The 19,652-nt window shown below is 40.1% G+C and overlaps 1 protein-coding gene across 1 annotated transcript in view; it reads right to left on the bottom strand.

Moving 5' to 3' along the window:
* The window catches only part of LOC109372316 (inositol 1,4,5-trisphosphate receptor type 2), a gene marked incomplete at its 5' end in the record, with an annotated part of 324,316 nt that overhangs the window by 24,375 nt on the left and 280,289 nt on the right, over positions 1-19,652 (bottom strand). The window contains one exon of the mRNA XM_019625391.1: positions 13,295-13,455. Within this exon, the coding sequence (XP_019480936.1) occupies positions 13,295-13,455 (161 nt within the window). The remainder of the gene's footprint in view (positions 1-13,294; positions 13,456-19,652) is intronic.

Here is a 19,652-nt window from a genome sequence, read left to right as displayed (position 1 = left end):
TTGAAGAGTTGTTAAGTATTGAGAGAGAGTAAGTTCCTCATTATTGGAAGGCTTCAGACACAGCTTTAAGTGTTAAGGTAAATAATATTATCTTTCTTTTTTAACAGATGAGGACACTGAGGCAGACAGCTCAGTGTGGCTGGAGCTGATGAATGAGGGTGAGGCAGAGGATGGCAGGTGTCAGAGTGCACAGGCCTAGACAAGAAGTTTGAATTTTATTCTATGTACTAGGAAGCCAGTGGGGGGTTCTGAGCAAGGGAGTAAAATATTCTGATTTACATTTCAAAAACTATCACCGTTTTCCCTGAGACTCAGTAGATGGCAAATATGAAAGCAGAAAGACCAGTTTAGTGGAAACTGCAGCAGTTTAGGTGAGAGTTGAAGGTTAGTTGCACTAGAACAGTAGAAGTTTTAGGAAGTAGTAGATTCATATCTATTTCATTGGCTAGTGTAGATGAGATATTTTGGTGGAGTGTATGTTGTGTATAAGAGAGATAGAGGAATGAGAAGTACTAACTTGCACTTAAGGTTTAAAACTCGTTTCCTATGAAGTGCTTAAAAATAAAAAAGTAACAAATGCATCTGTGGAAAATGGTGAGTGTATCTGTTGTACAATAAAGAACGTGACTGGTCTTTGTCCCTGATTCTAGAGAGAGATATTCTAAAACCCTTAGAATTATCCCAGTGATAGGATTATCTTTGTACTCATGAGGCCTTTGGATCACACCTGAATTTATGTTAAGAGGTGAGATGACTCAAGATAGGGGCTGGTCGTCAGAAAGACCAACCATGTGATTAGAGGGTTGGGGCTTTGAGTCAGCTGAGGCCCCAGGAAGGGGATGGGAGCTGAAGATTGAGTTCAATCATGTGGCAAATGATGAAGTCATTCATGCCTATGTAGTGAACCCTAATAAAAACTCTGGACACCGCAGCTCAGCAGATGTGATATTCTAGAGAATTATCAAACCAGAAGAATTCATGGGAAACCTCGAATTTGTGGCCAGTTGCTCAGAAATACAGGTGGCCTGGGGACACCCAAAGTACATTTGGCATCTGAAGTAAGGGCAGTCTCATTGGGGACTGTGCCCTCTAATATGTGGGGTCTGAGTTAATTCTGGATAGTTAAGTGTGAAAATTGGATTGCAGAACACCAGTTGGTGACAGAATAGCATTCCAGGTCACTGTCACTGGACAAAATAGAATGGACCTGAAAGAATGATTTATTCACAGCCAGGTGCCAATGGGAAGGGAGCATTTTAGTCCCACCACTAAACTGTTCTAAAGTAAGTAAATCCATGTAAATATTACATGCTAAAATTCCTTTACCAAGCTAATATCTCGTAACATTTTCTTTTAGGTTATTTTCCTCCATGTGGAATTTTCATTCAAATATCATCAGTTCTACTTACAGTTTTAAATAGATCGATCTTTATCATTACCGGTTAGCAAACATGAATCTTATATATGATTTCCAAAGCTCCATCTTTAATTTTGGTCAGTCTTCTCTCCTGAACCCCAGTTTTGTTATCTCCAGGAGCCATGGAATCACTGCCCTCTGAATGGCCCACTGTCATCATACATGGAATGAGCTGGAATGGAATCAGCCTTCCTGAATGTCTTTTCTTGGCGGGGGGTGGGGGAGTGTTAACTATTATATTTCAGTAAAAAAGTATTCTAGTCACCCACTCGAAACCATTATCTGCTTTTCCTTTCCCACAAATCCACTGTCAGCAAACAGTTTTCTTATTTATCTTTCATATGGAATCAGGGAGTCAAAAGTGAGTGCTAGAAGGACCTCAGAAATCAGTTATTTTATTCATTTATTCAACATGTATTTGTTGAGAACCTTTTTATTTCACAAACTGTTCTAGGTACCAGGGAAACAGCGACCAGGATTGTCAAGAGTCCGATGTTCAGGGAAACAAAGACAATTTAAGAAGTAGTTAATGAATCCATAGGCAAATAATTTCAGATCGTGCTGAAGGCTTTTGGTAAAATATGGCAAGGCACTCTTACAGAGGGCCTGGGGTCTTTAGTGGGTTTGGGCAGAAATGGAGGATTTTAGTTTTGTGAAGAGCAGCATTCCAGGTGAAGAGGTCAACAGGAGACAAGGTTGGAAGAACTGGAAACCTCAGAAAAAAATCCAAGGAGACTGGACATGGGGAGAAAGGCAGGTGGGGGAGAGGGGGCAAGCTCACCTGGTTCATGGGTAGTGGAATGAGGACAACAACCCATCCTCTCTCTTGGTCAAATCATTGTTCCACCACACCCATCCTTTCCTTTCTATTTTTGGTTCCTTCCATCCCATTTTTCATCCATGCTATTGTCATTGGCTTCCTTTCCTCCAGCCTCTTGCCTTTTCAACTACATTTTACTATGGACTCCATGACACTTCCTAAAAATCCCAGGTAAAAATAATCATATAATTCCTGTACTTAAAGTTGTCAGTGTCTCTCCTTTATTCACGGGATCCAAGCAGAAAATCCTTCCCTGAGCAATTAATTACTGCTACCATTTAGCCCCAACCTAACCCAGGGATGGGTCCACTTATACTTTGGTATCAATTACTCAGATCTGCTTCTTTCTTTTACACACAACATCCTCTCCACAACCTTCAGGATAGCTCCTGATCTGTAGCTCATCAAATATTGTTATCACCCAACATTCATGGCCGTATATTACGTTCCCCCAATTAGGCCCAAGTTTTTTGAAGGCTGGGAATTTCTTCATCCTGTATATGTGTTCCCTTAGAATATCTAACCCATTGCTACAGACTTGGTAGGCATTAAATAAAAGTTGTTGAATAAATAATAATTTCTTGAGCCCTGAAAGCTATTCTAATCCACAAACACTCATATTAATTTAAAATTTAATGTAACATCTACTATGTGTCAGATACCGCATAAATTCTAACTTGCTTAATTTTCATAAAAGCCATATAGGTAGGGATGGTTACCCATTTTAAAGAGGAAGAAACTGACGTAGGAAGGTGAAATGACCTGCTCAAGGCTCCCACAGTCCCCCAGGCACTATACCACACTGTGCCGCTCTCATACACACGGCACCCTTCCACCAAAGATTGAAAGTTCCACCCTTCAACCAGTGTTGCAACTCCTTTTCAACATTTTCACACTCTTATTTCATTCTTGGTTATTTGGGCTCAAATAAGCTATCTTTTAGAAAACATGATGCTCTCAAGAAAGAATAAGTTTTATCATCCCTAATAAAATGAATTATCTTATTATAATTCTGTTGGCGCTATGCCTTTTGTCTTCTAAAATGATATTTGAAACTGGATTTAGTGCTTCTAAATGGTACTAGGGGGATGGTCGAGTGGCTCAGTTGGTTAAGAGCTCGCTCAAGAGTGCGAGCTCTGAGTAACAGGTTCGCCGGTTTGATTCCAGGCCCGAGCTGAGCTGCCACTGAGCTGTCAACAGGTGGCAGGATGGCTCAGCAAAAAAAAAAAAATTTTTTTTAAATAAATAAATGGTACTAGGCCCTCGGCTAGGGAAACAAAAATTCTCCGAGACCTTGCAGCATAGGTGCAACCTGAAACTAATCAGTGTTGTCCTGTGGGGAAGGACAGCAGCATGGAGGTATAATCATGGGGACAGTAGACCATGGGGATTTAACAGCCAGATTCCAGCCAGGGTTGGTGTGTGGGTCGGGGGTGGGGAGGGCATCAAACCATATATGACGTCTCAGCGAATAAAATAAAAACAGGCAAATTCTGACCATTCCAAAATTCCTGCCACAATTGCTTTGGGTTTATAATATAAAAGAAATATTAACACATTCAAAATTTGAAGTAAATAAATATTTTAAATATAAGAATTGTCAAAATTTTAGAGCTAGCACAGAAAAGACTTTGGGAACCATTTAGACTCACTCTCATGATGAATAAGGAATTGATGTGCCTGGAAGTCAAGTCCCTCCTCAAAGGCACAGGTGGAACCAGAGCCAAGAGCCTTTATGTCACATCTTGGCACCCAGATACTTAGAAGAAAATTCTGGGTAATTATCTCTTTGTTAAGTTAAAGGTACATTTGCAAATAAACCACTCCTGAATTTGGCTGTTTATGAATTTCAGATTCTGGTGCACTGGTGTTTTTTTTAATGTCAGTCGTGTTTGAAACGCTGATCAATAATCTTACAAAATAATATAAACACTTTGAAACCTCTCTTAAGAGTTAATGATGACAGTAGAACACCAACGCAAAAGGAAACTTTGAGAGCCAGAGTATTCTTTCTTACAGCGAAATGTGTGCTTTATACTGGAACTTTTTCAAATGTTGGAAAAAATGAAAAAGGTGATTACATGACTGAAAAATGCTGGAAGTTCTTCACTTGAAGAAGTTGAAAATGTACTCTTTGAAAAATGAAATAGATTTTTGTTGTTGTTCCTATTCCATAGCCAAGATAAAGGCAGAGCTTGCTCCTCTCACCCCCCAACGTGAACGTGGAGGTAAGCGAGATGAAATCTGTTCTTATATAATTTTGTTCTGACTCAGTAGTAGCTCCTACCACTCCCTTTCACACTAGCCCTGCCCCCAGGTCCTCTCTGGGACACTATAGATAGTGTCACACCCTGCTACTTTGTGGTGAGATCTGTCCTAAAATCACTTGCAAAACTCAAACAGGATTCAACAGTTCAAGCAATTCAAATGTTTAAAGGGGCACCTGACTTGGGTTTAACATAGAAACAAGTGCCAAATGGACTTGAGTTTGAGTCAGACCACAAGATAGGAAGGTCTCTCTGCCTGATCTGTTCCAGTGGTAACATTCACTAACTTTGTAAAAACTGGTGACTTTTTAGGATCTGCCTTCTGCTCTAAACAGGAAACTCTGTGACAGGCCATGCCTGTCTTGAGCTCCTCTGTCCCCCTTCCCGGGGCAAGCCCAGTCCTAGGATATCACAGGTAGTATTTACTCAACAAATGAGAGTCCACCGTTGCCTAACTTCTAAGAGGAACACTATACAGAACCAGGAATGTGCTTGAACATTAAAAGGCTTAAGAATGCTCTGAATCTGCAAAGTAGTATTTAAATTTATCCATATTATTTTAAGTAGATGGGTATTTTAAGTTGAAGTAGAATGACCAAATATTTGTTGAGCAATAATCCTCAGCCAAACACTGAGGCACTAGGATATGTGTAATTTTGTTTAATCCATACAGGAATCCTAGTAAAGAGGAGTATGATCCCCATTTACAGATGAGGAAACAGGCTCAGAGAGCTGGGGTAACCAAAATTCATACGCTATCATTTCAAAACACCTTGATCTCCAAATCCCCATAAAAGCAACTGACTCCACGAATATGACATCAAATGACTAATCTTTGAAATACGAACGCTGAATCAGTTTTGAAAAAAATTCAGCAATTATTTTGCAGGAATTCCTTTGATAAAACTAATCCAAAATCCTATGGATATTAGCTTGCCTGAGAACCCTACTTAACACAAGAGCAGTGTGTTAGCTTAACTGCCATCTTAGCTAATTACTCATGATATGGCATGGGCTATGCCAGTCTATTACAAATCACTAGACAGAAGTTATGTGGCTTTACGGTATATAGTTCTCATTCCCACAACTTACATTTTGATGGCATTTGTTACTCTCTGGAAGAAAGCCAGAATTTCTGAGTAAAATCTATCAGTCCTAACAATGTGGACATTATTGTTACAGAAAACCAATTGAGAATTGAGCAAGATCTTACGGTAATGGCTAGAACTAGATTTCTTTCTCTTTCTTTCTGGAGTTCTTTCTGTCTGGATTTTTCTGTTTCCCGGCACAGTGGGGGAAAAAAAACCCCTTTTTATTAAGGTTATGAGAATCAGAAGTGTGACCACCCCTTTATACATTTAAAATAAATGACTTAGGATGGGTCACCATTTTAAAGAGACTTTTACATATGGAACAAAATCCAAATCACTTTGCTCTGTAAACATTTGGGTTTGCAGCATAGTTTCATACTAAAAGCTACTAATCAATGTTGGGTCACAGGCTCTCCACAAACTGACCAAAAAACATCTCTAGGTTCACTGGCTAATGAAAAGTTAAAATGGTCTTTCAGAGCTCTCCTATGAGTTGCTTCTCCTTTCTGGTTCTACTTTTTGATGCGTAAAATCTGGGTGGTAGACTCTTGACATTATTATTAGTAGCAATTATTATTGATATTAAATAACAGTGAGAGAAAGCTCTGTGTGCCTCCATCAAAGGGCATGCTTTCTCTGATTTACCCACTCTATACAGTCCCCACTGGACAGCCTCATCCAATCTGTGACTTCAACGATCAAGTGTACGCCAGTGGTTTATAAATCTTTACGAGCATTTAACTAATCTTTGTTGAGTTAGCTACTATCTACCACTGTTCTACGCTCCTTGGATACCCTAGTGTACAAAAGAGACTGAAATCTTATTTCTGTGGTAGTTTATGTTTCCTAACTTTGTGTTCAAACTGCAGGAAGAACTGTCCTGTTGTCTGGGTTCCAGAGGCTGTGTCTTACTCATTTGGTTTCGCAAATCAGTGCTGAGTGCCTACTATGCATCGGGCACTAATGTAAGTGCGTAGAAGACAGAGGTGAACGAAACAGATGTATAAATGCTTAAGTCACAGTGGAGAGGAATAAGCATGTCAATATGTATAAAAACAATATTAGGTCAGATTCACAGAAGTGCTCCAAAGGTTGGCAGGATAGGAAGTAACTGGAATGGGGGTGACTGGGAAGGCGCTAGGCATGGAAGGGGCTGGGGAACAACAAGTGCAAACGCAAGGCACCCAGGTGCCAAGGCTCTGACTAGGGAAAAGTGTGGCATTTTGTCAGAAAAAGAAAAGGGCCAATGCGGTTGAATTGTAGTCAGCTAAGGAAGCGGGGAGGAAAGTAGAGAGGTGACATAGGCTGGGAGCAGACTGTGTAAGGGGCTTTGGGAAAGCATTTGGAGTATAGCCTCAGTACCATTGAAGGGCTTTATGCAGGGGCGTAACAGTATAATTTGTTTAGAGATTTCTCCACCTGCTGCATTTGTACGTCTATTATATCTCTCACCAGAGTTCTAATTTGCACTATAGTTTCTGGTGAATGTATTAATAGCTGTCCTTTCTACTAAATTGTGGTTCTGTGAGGGAAGTGACGGTATTTTGTTCTTGTTTCTGTCAGTGCCTTGTGCTCCCCGGTAATGCTGAGTGCCTACTACGCATCGGGCATTGCTTGTCAAATAAATTGCAACATCCTGCAGCCTCTGTCTTTCTTGTAATAATTGTAGTTGTCCCACTTCGAATCTTTGTGGGAAGCTTGCAGTTGCCCACCAGCTCTGAATGCGTACATTTTTCCTATTTGAATTCCTCTCAGGTCTTCCTGTCATTGGAGGGTGGTCAGCTGACTTCCTGTGTCCCAGCCAGGTCTATTCCCTGCCCTGGACTGAATGTCCCTCTTCTGTACAGCATGAGGTACGCTGCTGAGAGTGCTGCGTACAGCGGCCCTGCCTGCTCTCAAAGGAACCAGTGCTTCTAGCATGGTACATTGTTGTACAGCCTCAAATAACAACAGGAGATTTACTGCCCACTTCCACGTGTCTGGCACATTAAGGACACAGCCTCCCTTCCCACTAGCTGTGCAACTTTGGGCAAGTTACCAGTCATTTAGGAACTTCAGTGTCCTCATGTGTAGAATGGGGATAATAATAACAAACTGCCTCTTAGGACTGTTACAGGCTTTAAAAGAGACCACACACATCCAACACTTAGCACAGCACCTGGAATAGAGTCAGCACTCATCAAATGTCATACTAAAAGGTCAACTAGTAGTGGTGTTGTCAGCATGCATGATTTTATTGACTCCTCATAGCAACTCTGCAAAGAAAGTCTTATATCCAGGGTCAGTATTTAGCTAGCGTTCCCAGGTATGTCCGGACTAGTTGCTACTCTACTGCAGTATTTCCTAGTTGCCAAATTAGCCACTGTCCCAAGCCCTCCAAATTCTCCCCTCCCCCTAGGATCCTGCAGCATGCTCTGCTCAGGTTATTCCCCTGGGATTCCTCTTCTACCCATGATCCAGCAACTAAAGGCACGGGTCCGGCAGGGCAGGAGGCCTCCGGAATCCAGGCACCGCTCAGAGGGCTCTATTCTGAGCGCTGACTGGCTGATGAACCTTGTTTCACCAGGTAAAGTGAAGTGCAGAGGGGATAAGTACCCTCTCTCCACCAGTCTTCTAGGTGGAAATCCTAAAATGTCAAACTTCAGAATCTCATGCCCAGGTGTACTCCTTTACACCAAGCTTCTCATTAGACACTGATTAGAAAAACCTAACAAAATCCGTTTTTTTGCTTCTTGAACTTTGAGGACTCTCACCTGGACAATAGCAAATGGAGTGTCTGCTGAATTCAGGAAGTAGCTGATGACATCTCCGAGCCAGCACCTCACCTGCCTGTCCTTGTCTTTATTCCCCAGCCCACTCACATCCCTGAAGCTCATGTGAGCACTATCGGGCCCAAAGCATTTTACTCTCACTTCCAACACTGAGGTCTAGAAACCTGAGCCCTGGAATAATCTTTAAAATGAAGACTCTGTGGAGAGCCACACTGTTAAGTACTCACCACTTCTATCCCCATTGTACAAACTAAAACGAGAATTAGAAAGCTGTTAATAGGTGCATAAAAATGCGCCAACTCATCTATCGTACATATGAATGCTAAACAGGAAATTAGAATGATGTAGAGAATAGATCCCACGATGACAACGAAATCCAGAGCTGGGAATTGAAAAAGATCCCTCTTAAATTGAAGACACATGTCTGGACTTAAAATGTGGAAAGTGAAGGTGGTGTCTCCTTGTATGTATACATTGACTTCTTAATTGTGCATTCTGAGCTGCAAAGCCCCCCCCCCACCCCCGGCTTGCCCTCAAATGTAAACATTTGAAAAAGTGTCTTATTAAGGTCTAAAGTCTTTCAAATAGATTTTAAAGGTTGAGCAGTTACATAATTGGCTCAGTTAGATCCAATTACACAATTAGTGTAAATTGGAAATAATAGAATCAGAACATATAATTTCATAATGATGACATATAACAATAATGCAGAAATTACGTTGGCAAGTGGTGCTCGTGAAGGAGGGGTGCATTTAATTCTTAGAAGACTCGATGTCTTTCATGAGCCCAAACATCTCCCCCTTCAACAGTTACGGCTCAAAAATATGTTTTAACTAAGCAAGATTTATTTTGAGTTCTAGACCCAGAAAACAACATCTGGAAACTTGTTAGTTCTTTTTCTTCCTTACGTAGCTAAAGTAACGGGTGACTGGATTTGTTTTCTATCTCATTAAAACATCATCCCTTTCTTTCTGAGGTCTTAATAGATTATTGCAAGGAAGAATTCATTCTCAAGGGTGAGTTATGCTGAAAAACCCACCAACGCACATCCTGGCCCCTCCTCTGCTGGGAGAGTAGCTTAAGACGCACTCCTGAGGGTTTGTGCATGTGTTGGGGGAGCTGGGCTGGGGAAACGCTGTGAGAGACACAACAGAGGGATTCAAACGTCTTGTCTCTCAAATCAGCCACCCGATTTTTAATACCGTGTTCATTATATTTGGTTCAGGTGGCATAACCCTTCCTAGTGCATCCGTATTTTCCGATTTTAAAAGAGAGGAAAGGTGACATTTGACTAACGAGAAATTCATGTTCCAAATTCTTGTGGCTATTTTGTTGTATCTTTCTGCAGATTATGTCCAACTAGCAGAGGGCTAAGAAGAAACCATTCATTTGTTAATTCACTCATTATTTTATATAGTCATTCAATAAGCATTTTGAGCTTCCTGAGGGAAGGGACTGTTTCTTATTTATCCTTACATATCAAACGCATAGCACAGCTGCTAGCATATGGGAGGGACTCAATGTTTATCGAACTGCTTTTTAAACATGTTACAGATATTAACCTGCCCTGGTATCACTCAGAACAAAGGGCTATTTTACTCGTGGTCAAGACAGACAATTATGTTAACAAAAACATGAGTTAAATTGTCCTAGCTGACTTTGCCACGGTGTCAGAAAATAGTTTTTAGTCAAGAGTCCAATATTTAGAAGAGTTTAAAAGTGCCATGCACTAAATTGAGGGAATGATCCTGAAAAAACCATGGTCGTGTGTGTGTGTGGGTGCCAGCCAGGGTCCTGATTACAGCCAAGTACCACCCGAACACTCCAGGCAGATAGCAATTCTCTGAGTACGTGTGGTGCCTCTCTGGTTTCGATCCTGCTGTTTGTCAAATTAAGCAATAAATATCCCTAAAGGCCCCTAACATAGCTCAGCAAATGAACACTAAAATATCTGAAAATATCCCTAACATGTTAGAGCCACATCTAAAAGCCTTGGGCATTTTTCTAATGATCTCTGTTTTGTTTGTTCCTCCTCAATCATCATCCTTTGGGTAACGGGAGAAGCAAAAGTGCTTAGTGATGCTCAAAGGCCATCACCAGGCCAGGCTGCAGGATTTATCCTCTTACACCTTTTCCTCTGGTTCTTTTTTGTTTTTTGTTTTTTGGTTCCCTTTCATTATTTTTATTTTCCTTCATGACCCTTCCTTTTCCCTTCTCATATTCTGTTCCCAACACATACTAGCTCAAAATATCAACGCTTATCAAAAATGAGGGTTTCCTTGCAAGAAGGAAATATATTTCCCAAAACACCTTGATTTACTCGTATCTCTCCTATCCCAGAAGATGTTTTGTGTTAAAATCAGATGCTCAGTTGTAATAGATAAGTATGACATTGGGGATGGGAGGGCAGTGGATGGCGGGAGGGGGGTTTGTCACTTTGTGAGGGGTGAAAAGGAAAACTATTGCATTGTTCTGTACACCTGAAACTAATAATAATAATGATAAAAAAATCAGATGCTCAGATAGGAAATATTTTAAACAGCTTGATTTAGGGTTTAAAAACAGGGATGAAGAAGTTTTAAGTTTCTGTTACTATTTCAGAGTCGTGATCCTATCACTGGATGGATTTGGAGGCACAAATATATCTGCTCAGGTTCTCACATCTAGGAGCAATATATTAATTTGTTTACAATGTATGTGTTAATGCATATTGGCATAAATCTTTCTTATTTATATATTAATATCTATAAAACTCATCTTCATCCAGCACACACCGCCAATCTGCACAAAGCCTACCCTGTGTGACGCACTGCCCCCCCAACCCACACACACACAACACACACATACCAATTCCTCTCTACCGCTGCCCAGTTAGATGTCACTCTACATCTTTAAGTATACACAGATTTTCATTGGTTCCATTCTTAGGGAAATTATCCTATTCTACTTTGGGTTTGTTATTCTCCTCTCCTTCTTACTAAGCTCTAAACTCGCTGGCAGAGAAGAAATGTATCAGGCTTTTTAGTATAGTCCCTGAAATCTTTTAATTCAAGGGACATATGGGTGCCCAATAAATATATATTAGTTACATTTACTCAAACTTTGATGAAATACAGCAATGTGAAGTCACACTTTAAATGCACTGCTTTCCACATGGTTTCTTACCCAGCAAGCAGAAATAAAATGTTTCACACAATAGTCCCCGTACATTTCAAGATCAAGAATGTATAAATAATAACTAGAGTGCATATCCTCAAAATGACTATCTTTTTCCCTAATTTAGAAGGGAGAAAGGGAAGAAAAGATATATGGATAAAAAAGAACATTAGGTCCTGTCTATTGTCATATGAAGAATGCAGAGAAAACAACTCATAGGAAGATGCAAGTCAATAATTAAAAAGAACATGAAAAATGCTAAACTATCAAAATTCAGTTTACATGTAGCTCGTCTGTGACACATAATATTGTCAGGTAAGGTAAACTATTACAATATTAACTTGTATGTATTAATATGTTAGCCTCTGAAAATGTTCTTTCATTGCTCCTTATATTATAGTTTATGTCTCCCTAATGGATGATAAGCTCCCAGGAGGAATGATACGGAGCCATTGTTACCTGTCTCTCCTACCACCTTGGCCTTGGTGCTCATTAAATGTTATCCTAGGGTCCACGCAGCAAAAAAGGACCATGACTCTTCTAAGGGCCCATTCTCAAATAGTTAATACAATGTTGAAGGATAATTTTTGAGAGAAAAATCCAATATACAGCTATGCTTATTATAAGGCTACAAGAATTTATATCAGATGCAATGATATTCACTAAATGTGTATCATGGATGCACTAAAGTTGTATCTCTGGCTTCTCCTTTTTTTAAGATTTTTTTTTTAATTGGGGAATTGGGGGGATGGGAACAGTGCTGGGGAATTGGGGGAAGGGGAACAGACAAGTTGCTGTCCTTTTGTTCTTCAGTCTAGTTGTGGAGGACGTTGCTTCACTGGCCCAAGTTGGCACCATCATTGTGCTCTTCCTGGGCGAGGCACATCAGTCGCCGGCTTCTGGACGGCCGCTCACAGCGGCTGCTGGCCACTCACGCTGGCTGCTGGCTACACACGGTAGCCCATGGCAACCCACTGCCACAGAAGCTGCAGCCTACGCCATCGCCAGCGATTCATGGCAGCCCAGCTCCAGGTTGAGCTGTTGTTCAGCATCTTAGCTGTGGAGGGCAGTGTCACTGGCCCTCATATGTGGGATTCGAACTGGGGCCCTCTGGCGTCCCAAGTATCTCTGGCTTCTCTTTAAGCCAGCTAGTTTTAATCTTCTATGAAACTGAAGAAACTTTGAATGAGGGACAGCCACACCCTCTGTGCAATGCTACTGATCTTAATGAGGAGTTACAAGCAACAGGACCACTGCAAATCCATCACCAACACTGGCAAACCCATGCAAAGTGTATGCTGACAGAAAGCCAGTGCTTTCCCATTGAGATCGGACATTATACGCCTCACAAACACAATTGAATTTCTTAAACCCTTGATTTCTGAAATTCAAGGAATTTCAAAAAGTGTGAATCTTCTGTTTATATTTGGCAATGCGAAACTTCCAGATTTGGGGAATTGAGACACCAGCAACGACAGGAAGTATGAGGTCAGAAGATGACAGACGAGACAGATGGTGCTATTCACTGCACAGAGAATTCTTCAGTAAATATCTGTGCCCTTGAGACTTCGATTTGGTTTTTTATAACTAAGAAGTCCACTGGGAACCAATGATTTAGCCAGTGAAGGGGCTCTTCAGTGATTGACAGTCTTATTTAAAAGTTACCAAAGTGACTGTGAAAACCTTTATATTTTGGGAGAAGGGTAAGGTAGAGAAGATAAAAGCATACAAAATGCAATACAGTCCCAGATTAAAACCCACTGATCACTCACCACAATCATTTGGGCCACATAACTTTCAGGTCCAGTGTATTCAGTTGGGTCTTTAACCTTCACCAAGACTAGGAAGTACAAATAATGCCACATATTGTGTTCTGACTTGATGTGCTCCTCAAATGAAACAGTTTTATTATCAAACTTGTCCCTCTCAAGTCCTGCAAAACACAGGAAACACAACATATATAATTTATCATTTAATTAGCACTTACCTCTTAGCAAAAAACAAAACATAATAATTATGTGAAAAAATCTTTTCTGTAAGAGTGTGCCAATTTAAAATGTTACGATTAAAAGCAACATAGTACATAAGACCTCCAGAAAAAAGGCCATGGTTTACAGATTTCTTCTCAACTAACATCAATCCCCAGCCCCCACCCATGGGTCCTTAGAAATGTATAGTTCTATTAATAGATACAAATTTTGCAGATAATTTTCACTATAGCCATATCAAAATTGTTAAATTAAATTGGACCACAAGTCTAAGAAAAAGAAGGAAAAATGCTTGTGCAAGAAAAGGGCACACTTGCAATCAGGACAGATAAAAGTCATTTTATCCAGGAGCTTGGGTAAAATGAAGGAAGGCAGCTGAGAGAGCTATCTTTTCAAAATCACTTGCAATCAGTGAAGGGTAAGTGAATGTCCACAGAGACCTGAGCTCTGAGTGCAATAAGGACTCAGGCTCGTCCAGCCCCATAGACTAATGTGTTCCAGGCATTTGGGGAAGGGAATGGTCTGCTCCATTTCCAGGGCACACTTTCAGTCTCTGGAAGGACACTGAGGAAAGGATCTGGGTAGCAATATTCTGTTCTCTCAAAGGTTGAAGAGTGGACAAAAGGAAATGAGTGGAGATGGAGAAAAACATCTATGGAAAAATGAATTCAAATGCCAAATAAAATGGGATGTTGGGATTCAGTCTGGTTTTGCAGTTCAGATATTGGAGAAGAAATCAGGAAATACATTCAATTGCAATCCTGGCTACTCTTTTCCTAAGCATTTAAAAGGAAAAAAAAAGGTCATTCAGCCATTCTAGCATGAAGAAGACCCTTCAAATAATAAGACACAAAGTACAGTAAGTAAAAAAATCTGTCCCCAATAAAGGGGTGACCTTTTAAATTATATTATTGGATATTTTAATGGAAAATACCATAAAATTCAGCTGGCTGATGGCTATGCCTCATCTTATTTGGCCTATCATCAGCTCAGCATGCCCCAAATAAAATCCAATCCTCTTCCCCAAACCTACTCCACCCACAGTCCTCTTTTCATTCCATGGCAACACCACTATTTCAGTTGTTCAAGCCAAAAGTCTAGGAGCCATCCTTGAAATCTGTCTCTCTCTCTCTCTCTCTCTCTCTCTCTCTCTCTCTCTCTCTCTCCAATCCATGTTGGAATTCTTTTGACTCTGCCTTCAGCATATATTCAGAATCGGATCCCTTCTTACCACCTCCGCTGCTTCCACTCTGGTCTGAGCCATTATTATCTTTCGTCTGGGTTTGTGCAATAGCCTCCCAGGCTTCCCTGTTTCCACTTTTACTCACTACAGCCTATTCTCAACACAGCAGTCAGAGTGATCCTTTAAAAATCTAAGTGAAATGGTGTCTCCCCTTTTCCAAATCCTGCAGTGGTTCCTCCCCTCCTTAAAGGTCAAAATCCTTTAAATGACCTACAACAGGTTTGCCAGATAAAATATTGGATTGTCGGAAAAGTCATGAAGCATTTTTGCAACAAAAAACATCGAAAAAATACGTCATGACTTTTTCAACAACCCAATACACATTGTCCAATTGAGTTTGAATTTCTGATAAATAACTGTTGAGTGTAAGTACGTTGCATGCCATAGCTATTTGCTAAACCCTAAGTGATTGGGCCCTGTAGCCTCTCTACCCTCGTCGCCTACTATCCTCTCCCTCGCTAAGTCTCATCCAGCCACACTGGCCTCCCTGCTGCCCCTCGCACACAGACCCCTGCTTCAGAGCCTTTGGGCAGGCCGTTTCCTCTGCCCACAACACTCTTCTGTTCTCTGGTGTCTCTCTGACGAACTCACTCATCTTCAAGTTTTTGCCCAAATCTCACCTTCTCAATGTGGCTTAACTTAATCACCTCATGTAATCCTACCACCTGTTCCTTCCCTTTTGCTGACACTCTGGGTCACTCTTTCCTTTTCCCTCTTTTTCCGATAGCACTTAATCACCTCCTAACAGACTGAACATATTCATATCCACAGTCTTAAATCAAAGTGGACCACAAGTCTAACGCAAAGACGTAAAAACGATTGTGCAAGAAAAACCCTGCCTGCTAATCAGCGTAGAAGAAAGGAATGTCATTTCATCCAGGAGCTTATTAGGTTAATGATCTATTGCATGTCCATGGGGAGATTATCTGTCTCTGTTATTCACCAATGGTCCCAATAGCTTAGAACCGCACCTGGTACATAGTTGGCACTGAATAAAATATTGACTCAATGCCTTAAGAATATTTCACTCCTAAAATATTGTCCCACTGGGGTGACTATAATTATAAACAGATAATAGTAACTGTTGATGATGATGTGGATAAATGAGAATCCTCACACTACTGGTGGAAATGTAAAATTGTGCAGCTGCTTTGGAAAAGTTTGGCAGCTCCACAAAAGGTTAAATATAGAGTTACCATATTACCCAGTAACTCGACTTCAGAATGTGTGTGAGAGTGTGTGTGTGTGAGTGTGTGTGTGTATAAATATATATATATATATATATATATATATATATATATATATATATATTCATAATACTATTCATAATAGCCAGAAAGTAGAAACAATCCAAATGTTCATCACTGAAAAAGGATAAACAAAATATAGTATATCTATACAATGGATTTCTTTTTGCATTAAAAGAAACAAAGTACTGATACATGTTACAGCATGAACCTTGAAAACATCATACTAAGTGAAAGAAGCAAGTCAAAAAAGACCACATATTATATGATTTTATTTATATGAAATGTCCAGAATTGGCAATTCTATAGAGGCAGAAGATAGATCAATGACTCCCTTGGGCTGAGGAGGATACAAGGTTGGGGGTGGTGGTGATGAAGTTTCTTTTGGGGGTAATGAAACTGTTCTAAAATTGTGATGATAGATGCATAACTCTGAATACACAAAAAAACCATTGATTTGTACGTTTTAAATGGGTGAGTTGTAAGGGATATAAATTATATCTCAAAAGAGCTATTATCCCACAAAAAGTGAAAATGTTGAAGTAGATTTTCTCAGAATTTAAACAATTATCTACCTGTTGCAATGTACATAGAGCTATAAAAATAATGTCTACTATCAATTCATACATAATATGGTAGAGGAAACAGACAGCAGACATTTTGAAGTGGTATAAACTGCCAAGGACACATAGAGTAAGGCAAAATGAATTCTGACTAGATATATTTAAAAAGGTTTTGAAGCAGTACATCTGACTAGGTACCTTTTAAATGATTTCAAAGAGGCATAAAGCTTTGATTGTCTGGCCTTGAAACATGATTATAGCAGGTGAATGGTAATAAAAGATATTTCATTTTTATTGAGCACATACTTATGCTGATAACTTATAAAGAATATCTAAATATGCTATTATAAATGCAGCAATCTAATCTGACCTTTTAGCACATGAGGAAACAGATTCAGAGGGATTCAATTAATTGCTAAGTTAACACCTCTAGTTAGCAGAAAAGTATGTCAGTATTTAAATAAAAATATTTCTGACACCCAAGCTATGTTCTTTTGCTATGTTCTTATGTTCTGGGCAGGGTAAATGGCATGGCAAAGCTAGAGATCAAAGCAGATGACCTATTTTGGGGAGTGTCAATTCCTCTGGTGTGGCTAGAAGGGAACATTTGGAAACGATGATGAAATGGTACATCTGGCACACACCATAAGGAGTTTTAAATGCAAAGTTAAGGAGTCTGCACTTTATTCTGAAGGCTTGCAAGTGGCGACTGGCATATTCAGAGCTGTGCTTTCAGTAACTTCCTGTGGCAGGATCAGAGATTGTGGGAGAAGAGGCTGAGAGGCTGAGTCCAGGGTACTAGTACTAACAATGGGGAAGAAGTGTAGAAGAGGGGAACTGGTTATCTTTCATTTTCATTGGTTCTTGCTCTCTAAGCTGTATTGTCTGTTGCCCTGGTTTCCACCATCATCATGCTGATGAGTTCTCAATCTGTATCCCAAGTACTGACCTTTCTTCTCAGCTTCAGTTTCTATTTCCAGCTGCCTTCTGGATAAATTCTCCCGGGTAGCTTACGGGCCTGTCAAGCTCAACTCATCAGAAATGTGTTTCTTTAGCCTTTCTTATTTATCTCTGATAATGAAGTCCTTGTCAACCCAGGAAGTTGAAGTCATCCTCAGACTCACGCTGTGACTATCCCCTCCTTTCAGGCACTCTGGCTTTCTCACCATTCTCCAAACACACCAAATCCTTTGAAAACTCTATGCCTCCATCTAGTCTCTTTCCCGCCTTCCCGGTATTCCTTCTTCAAAACCCAGCTCAACCTCCACCACAACTCTGACTCCCCCGCATACAACCAGTTAGCTGATGCTCTCTGTGTCCACAATACTTGGCTACAAAACTGTGTTTCTATCTTCGTCTGTACTACTTGACTGTCTGCCTTATTTTTGTATTACCAGCACCTGGCATCGTAGCTGAAAAACAGTAGGCATTCAACTAAAGTTGGCAGAATAATTGAATAAATGAATAAGAGAGGTTGAAGAGGAATTCGGAATGAAATTTAAGAGGCCTTGACATCCCGTGAGAGCTATTGATTTAGGTGGAATCAAGAGTGATTGAATTTTCTGACTCGAATGACTGAGTTTAAGGTGATATCACTAAAGCAACAGAAAGAAAAAAGAAGAGAGAAAAGAGATTTTGCAGGGAGGATACGTTTGATTTGGGATGTGGTGAGTTTAAGATCCTATAGAACAACAAATGTTGGGATGTTAGGCAGGAAGTCGTAACTCCCAACAGAGAGTTAAAAGTGTCAATATAGGAGTTCAAGGATAAATGACATAACATGAACAAAGAAAGCCAGGATACTGGATGAGGCGACCAAGGAAGAAAGAAAGGAATCATAAGAATAGCTTCGTGTGCTTAATACAAACTTTTCAGGAAAAATAAACAGACTCTAGTTATGCTGTATTTCCGTTACAGTGATTAAGGTAAGGGTGCACACCCACCTGTGTCCCCAGAGTCCCCGGAGTCCCATCCCTCTTTTCTGCTCTATTTTTCTCCACAGCCCTTGTCATCATTCGGCATTCTACTATGTGGGGAAATAAGCTCCATATGGCAGTGCTTTTTGTCTAGTGTTTTTCACTGCAATACCCTGGCACATAGTAGATGCTCAATAAGTAATTATTGAACAAAGATATGAATGAATGACTTTAATGTGTAAGTATAGATAATAAGGGACTAATATACTGAGAGAGAAACATAAATGACCCCTCTCTCACACTATAGCCTTTATCTCCTATTAAATCATCTAGAAAGATCTTTACTTCTATTCTTACTATCCTTATGATAGGGATTCTGACATCATCAAATCCTTTGTCCGTTTTATTATTTTGTCTCTCCTGGTCTGTCGACAGCCCCTTTTCACTGGATTTTCAGCCTCCACTAATTCAAAATTAGTAATTATTGTGGATACCAGAGCCAATTCATTTTCTATGTTTACTGCTTCAGCTCTGTCATCTGCTCATTATCACCCTATCATGACCGCCTTCTGGATCACTAGCAATTGTTTTCTGAGTCATAACTCTCAAACATCTGGTCATTGCCTTCAGTGCTAGAGAAGTCCCATCTGCTCTCATCGCCTGTCACAGTATCTACCTCCTCTGTTGCTACTATGGGTGTCACTTGGTACACGCCTGGAGCCAACTCTCTCCTACTGTGGAGACTCTATTCTGTTATTTATGTGTTATGCCTCTTGGGATCACAGCGTAACACCCAACTCTTTCAAGAACCATTTCTGGATTGATCATAATTACTTATTTTATAGCCTACTAGAAGTATAATCCTCAAATATCCCAAGTGTTTAAATCATTATTGTAATTAAGTTCTTATAATATTTATGGTGTATATTAGATCTTACATGTAGTAATTCCCAGGAATTAATGCATATCTACATATACATTATCATAACACTTCTCACATGCTTCTGCTGCAAGTCTTTTGAGGGCAGAGAGTAGAGAACCCTTATGTTACTGAGGTTACAGGAATCAGCAGCTAAAAGTACCTGGACCACTTTTCAAAATTTAAAAATGTCACTATTTAATTTTAAATGTTCACATTAAATTTGTTCTACTTTACACCATTCTATTTACTCT

The sequence above is a fragment of the Hipposideros armiger genome, unplaced genomic scaffold, assembly GCF_001890085.2.
Source record: "Hipposideros armiger isolate ML-2016 unplaced genomic scaffold, ASM189008v1 scaffold_624, whole genome shotgun sequence".
NCBI classification, from domain to species: domain Eukaryota; kingdom Metazoa; phylum Chordata; class Mammalia; order Chiroptera; family Hipposideridae; genus Hipposideros; species Hipposideros armiger.
This window is presented reverse-complemented; position numbering and strand designations above follow the sequence as displayed.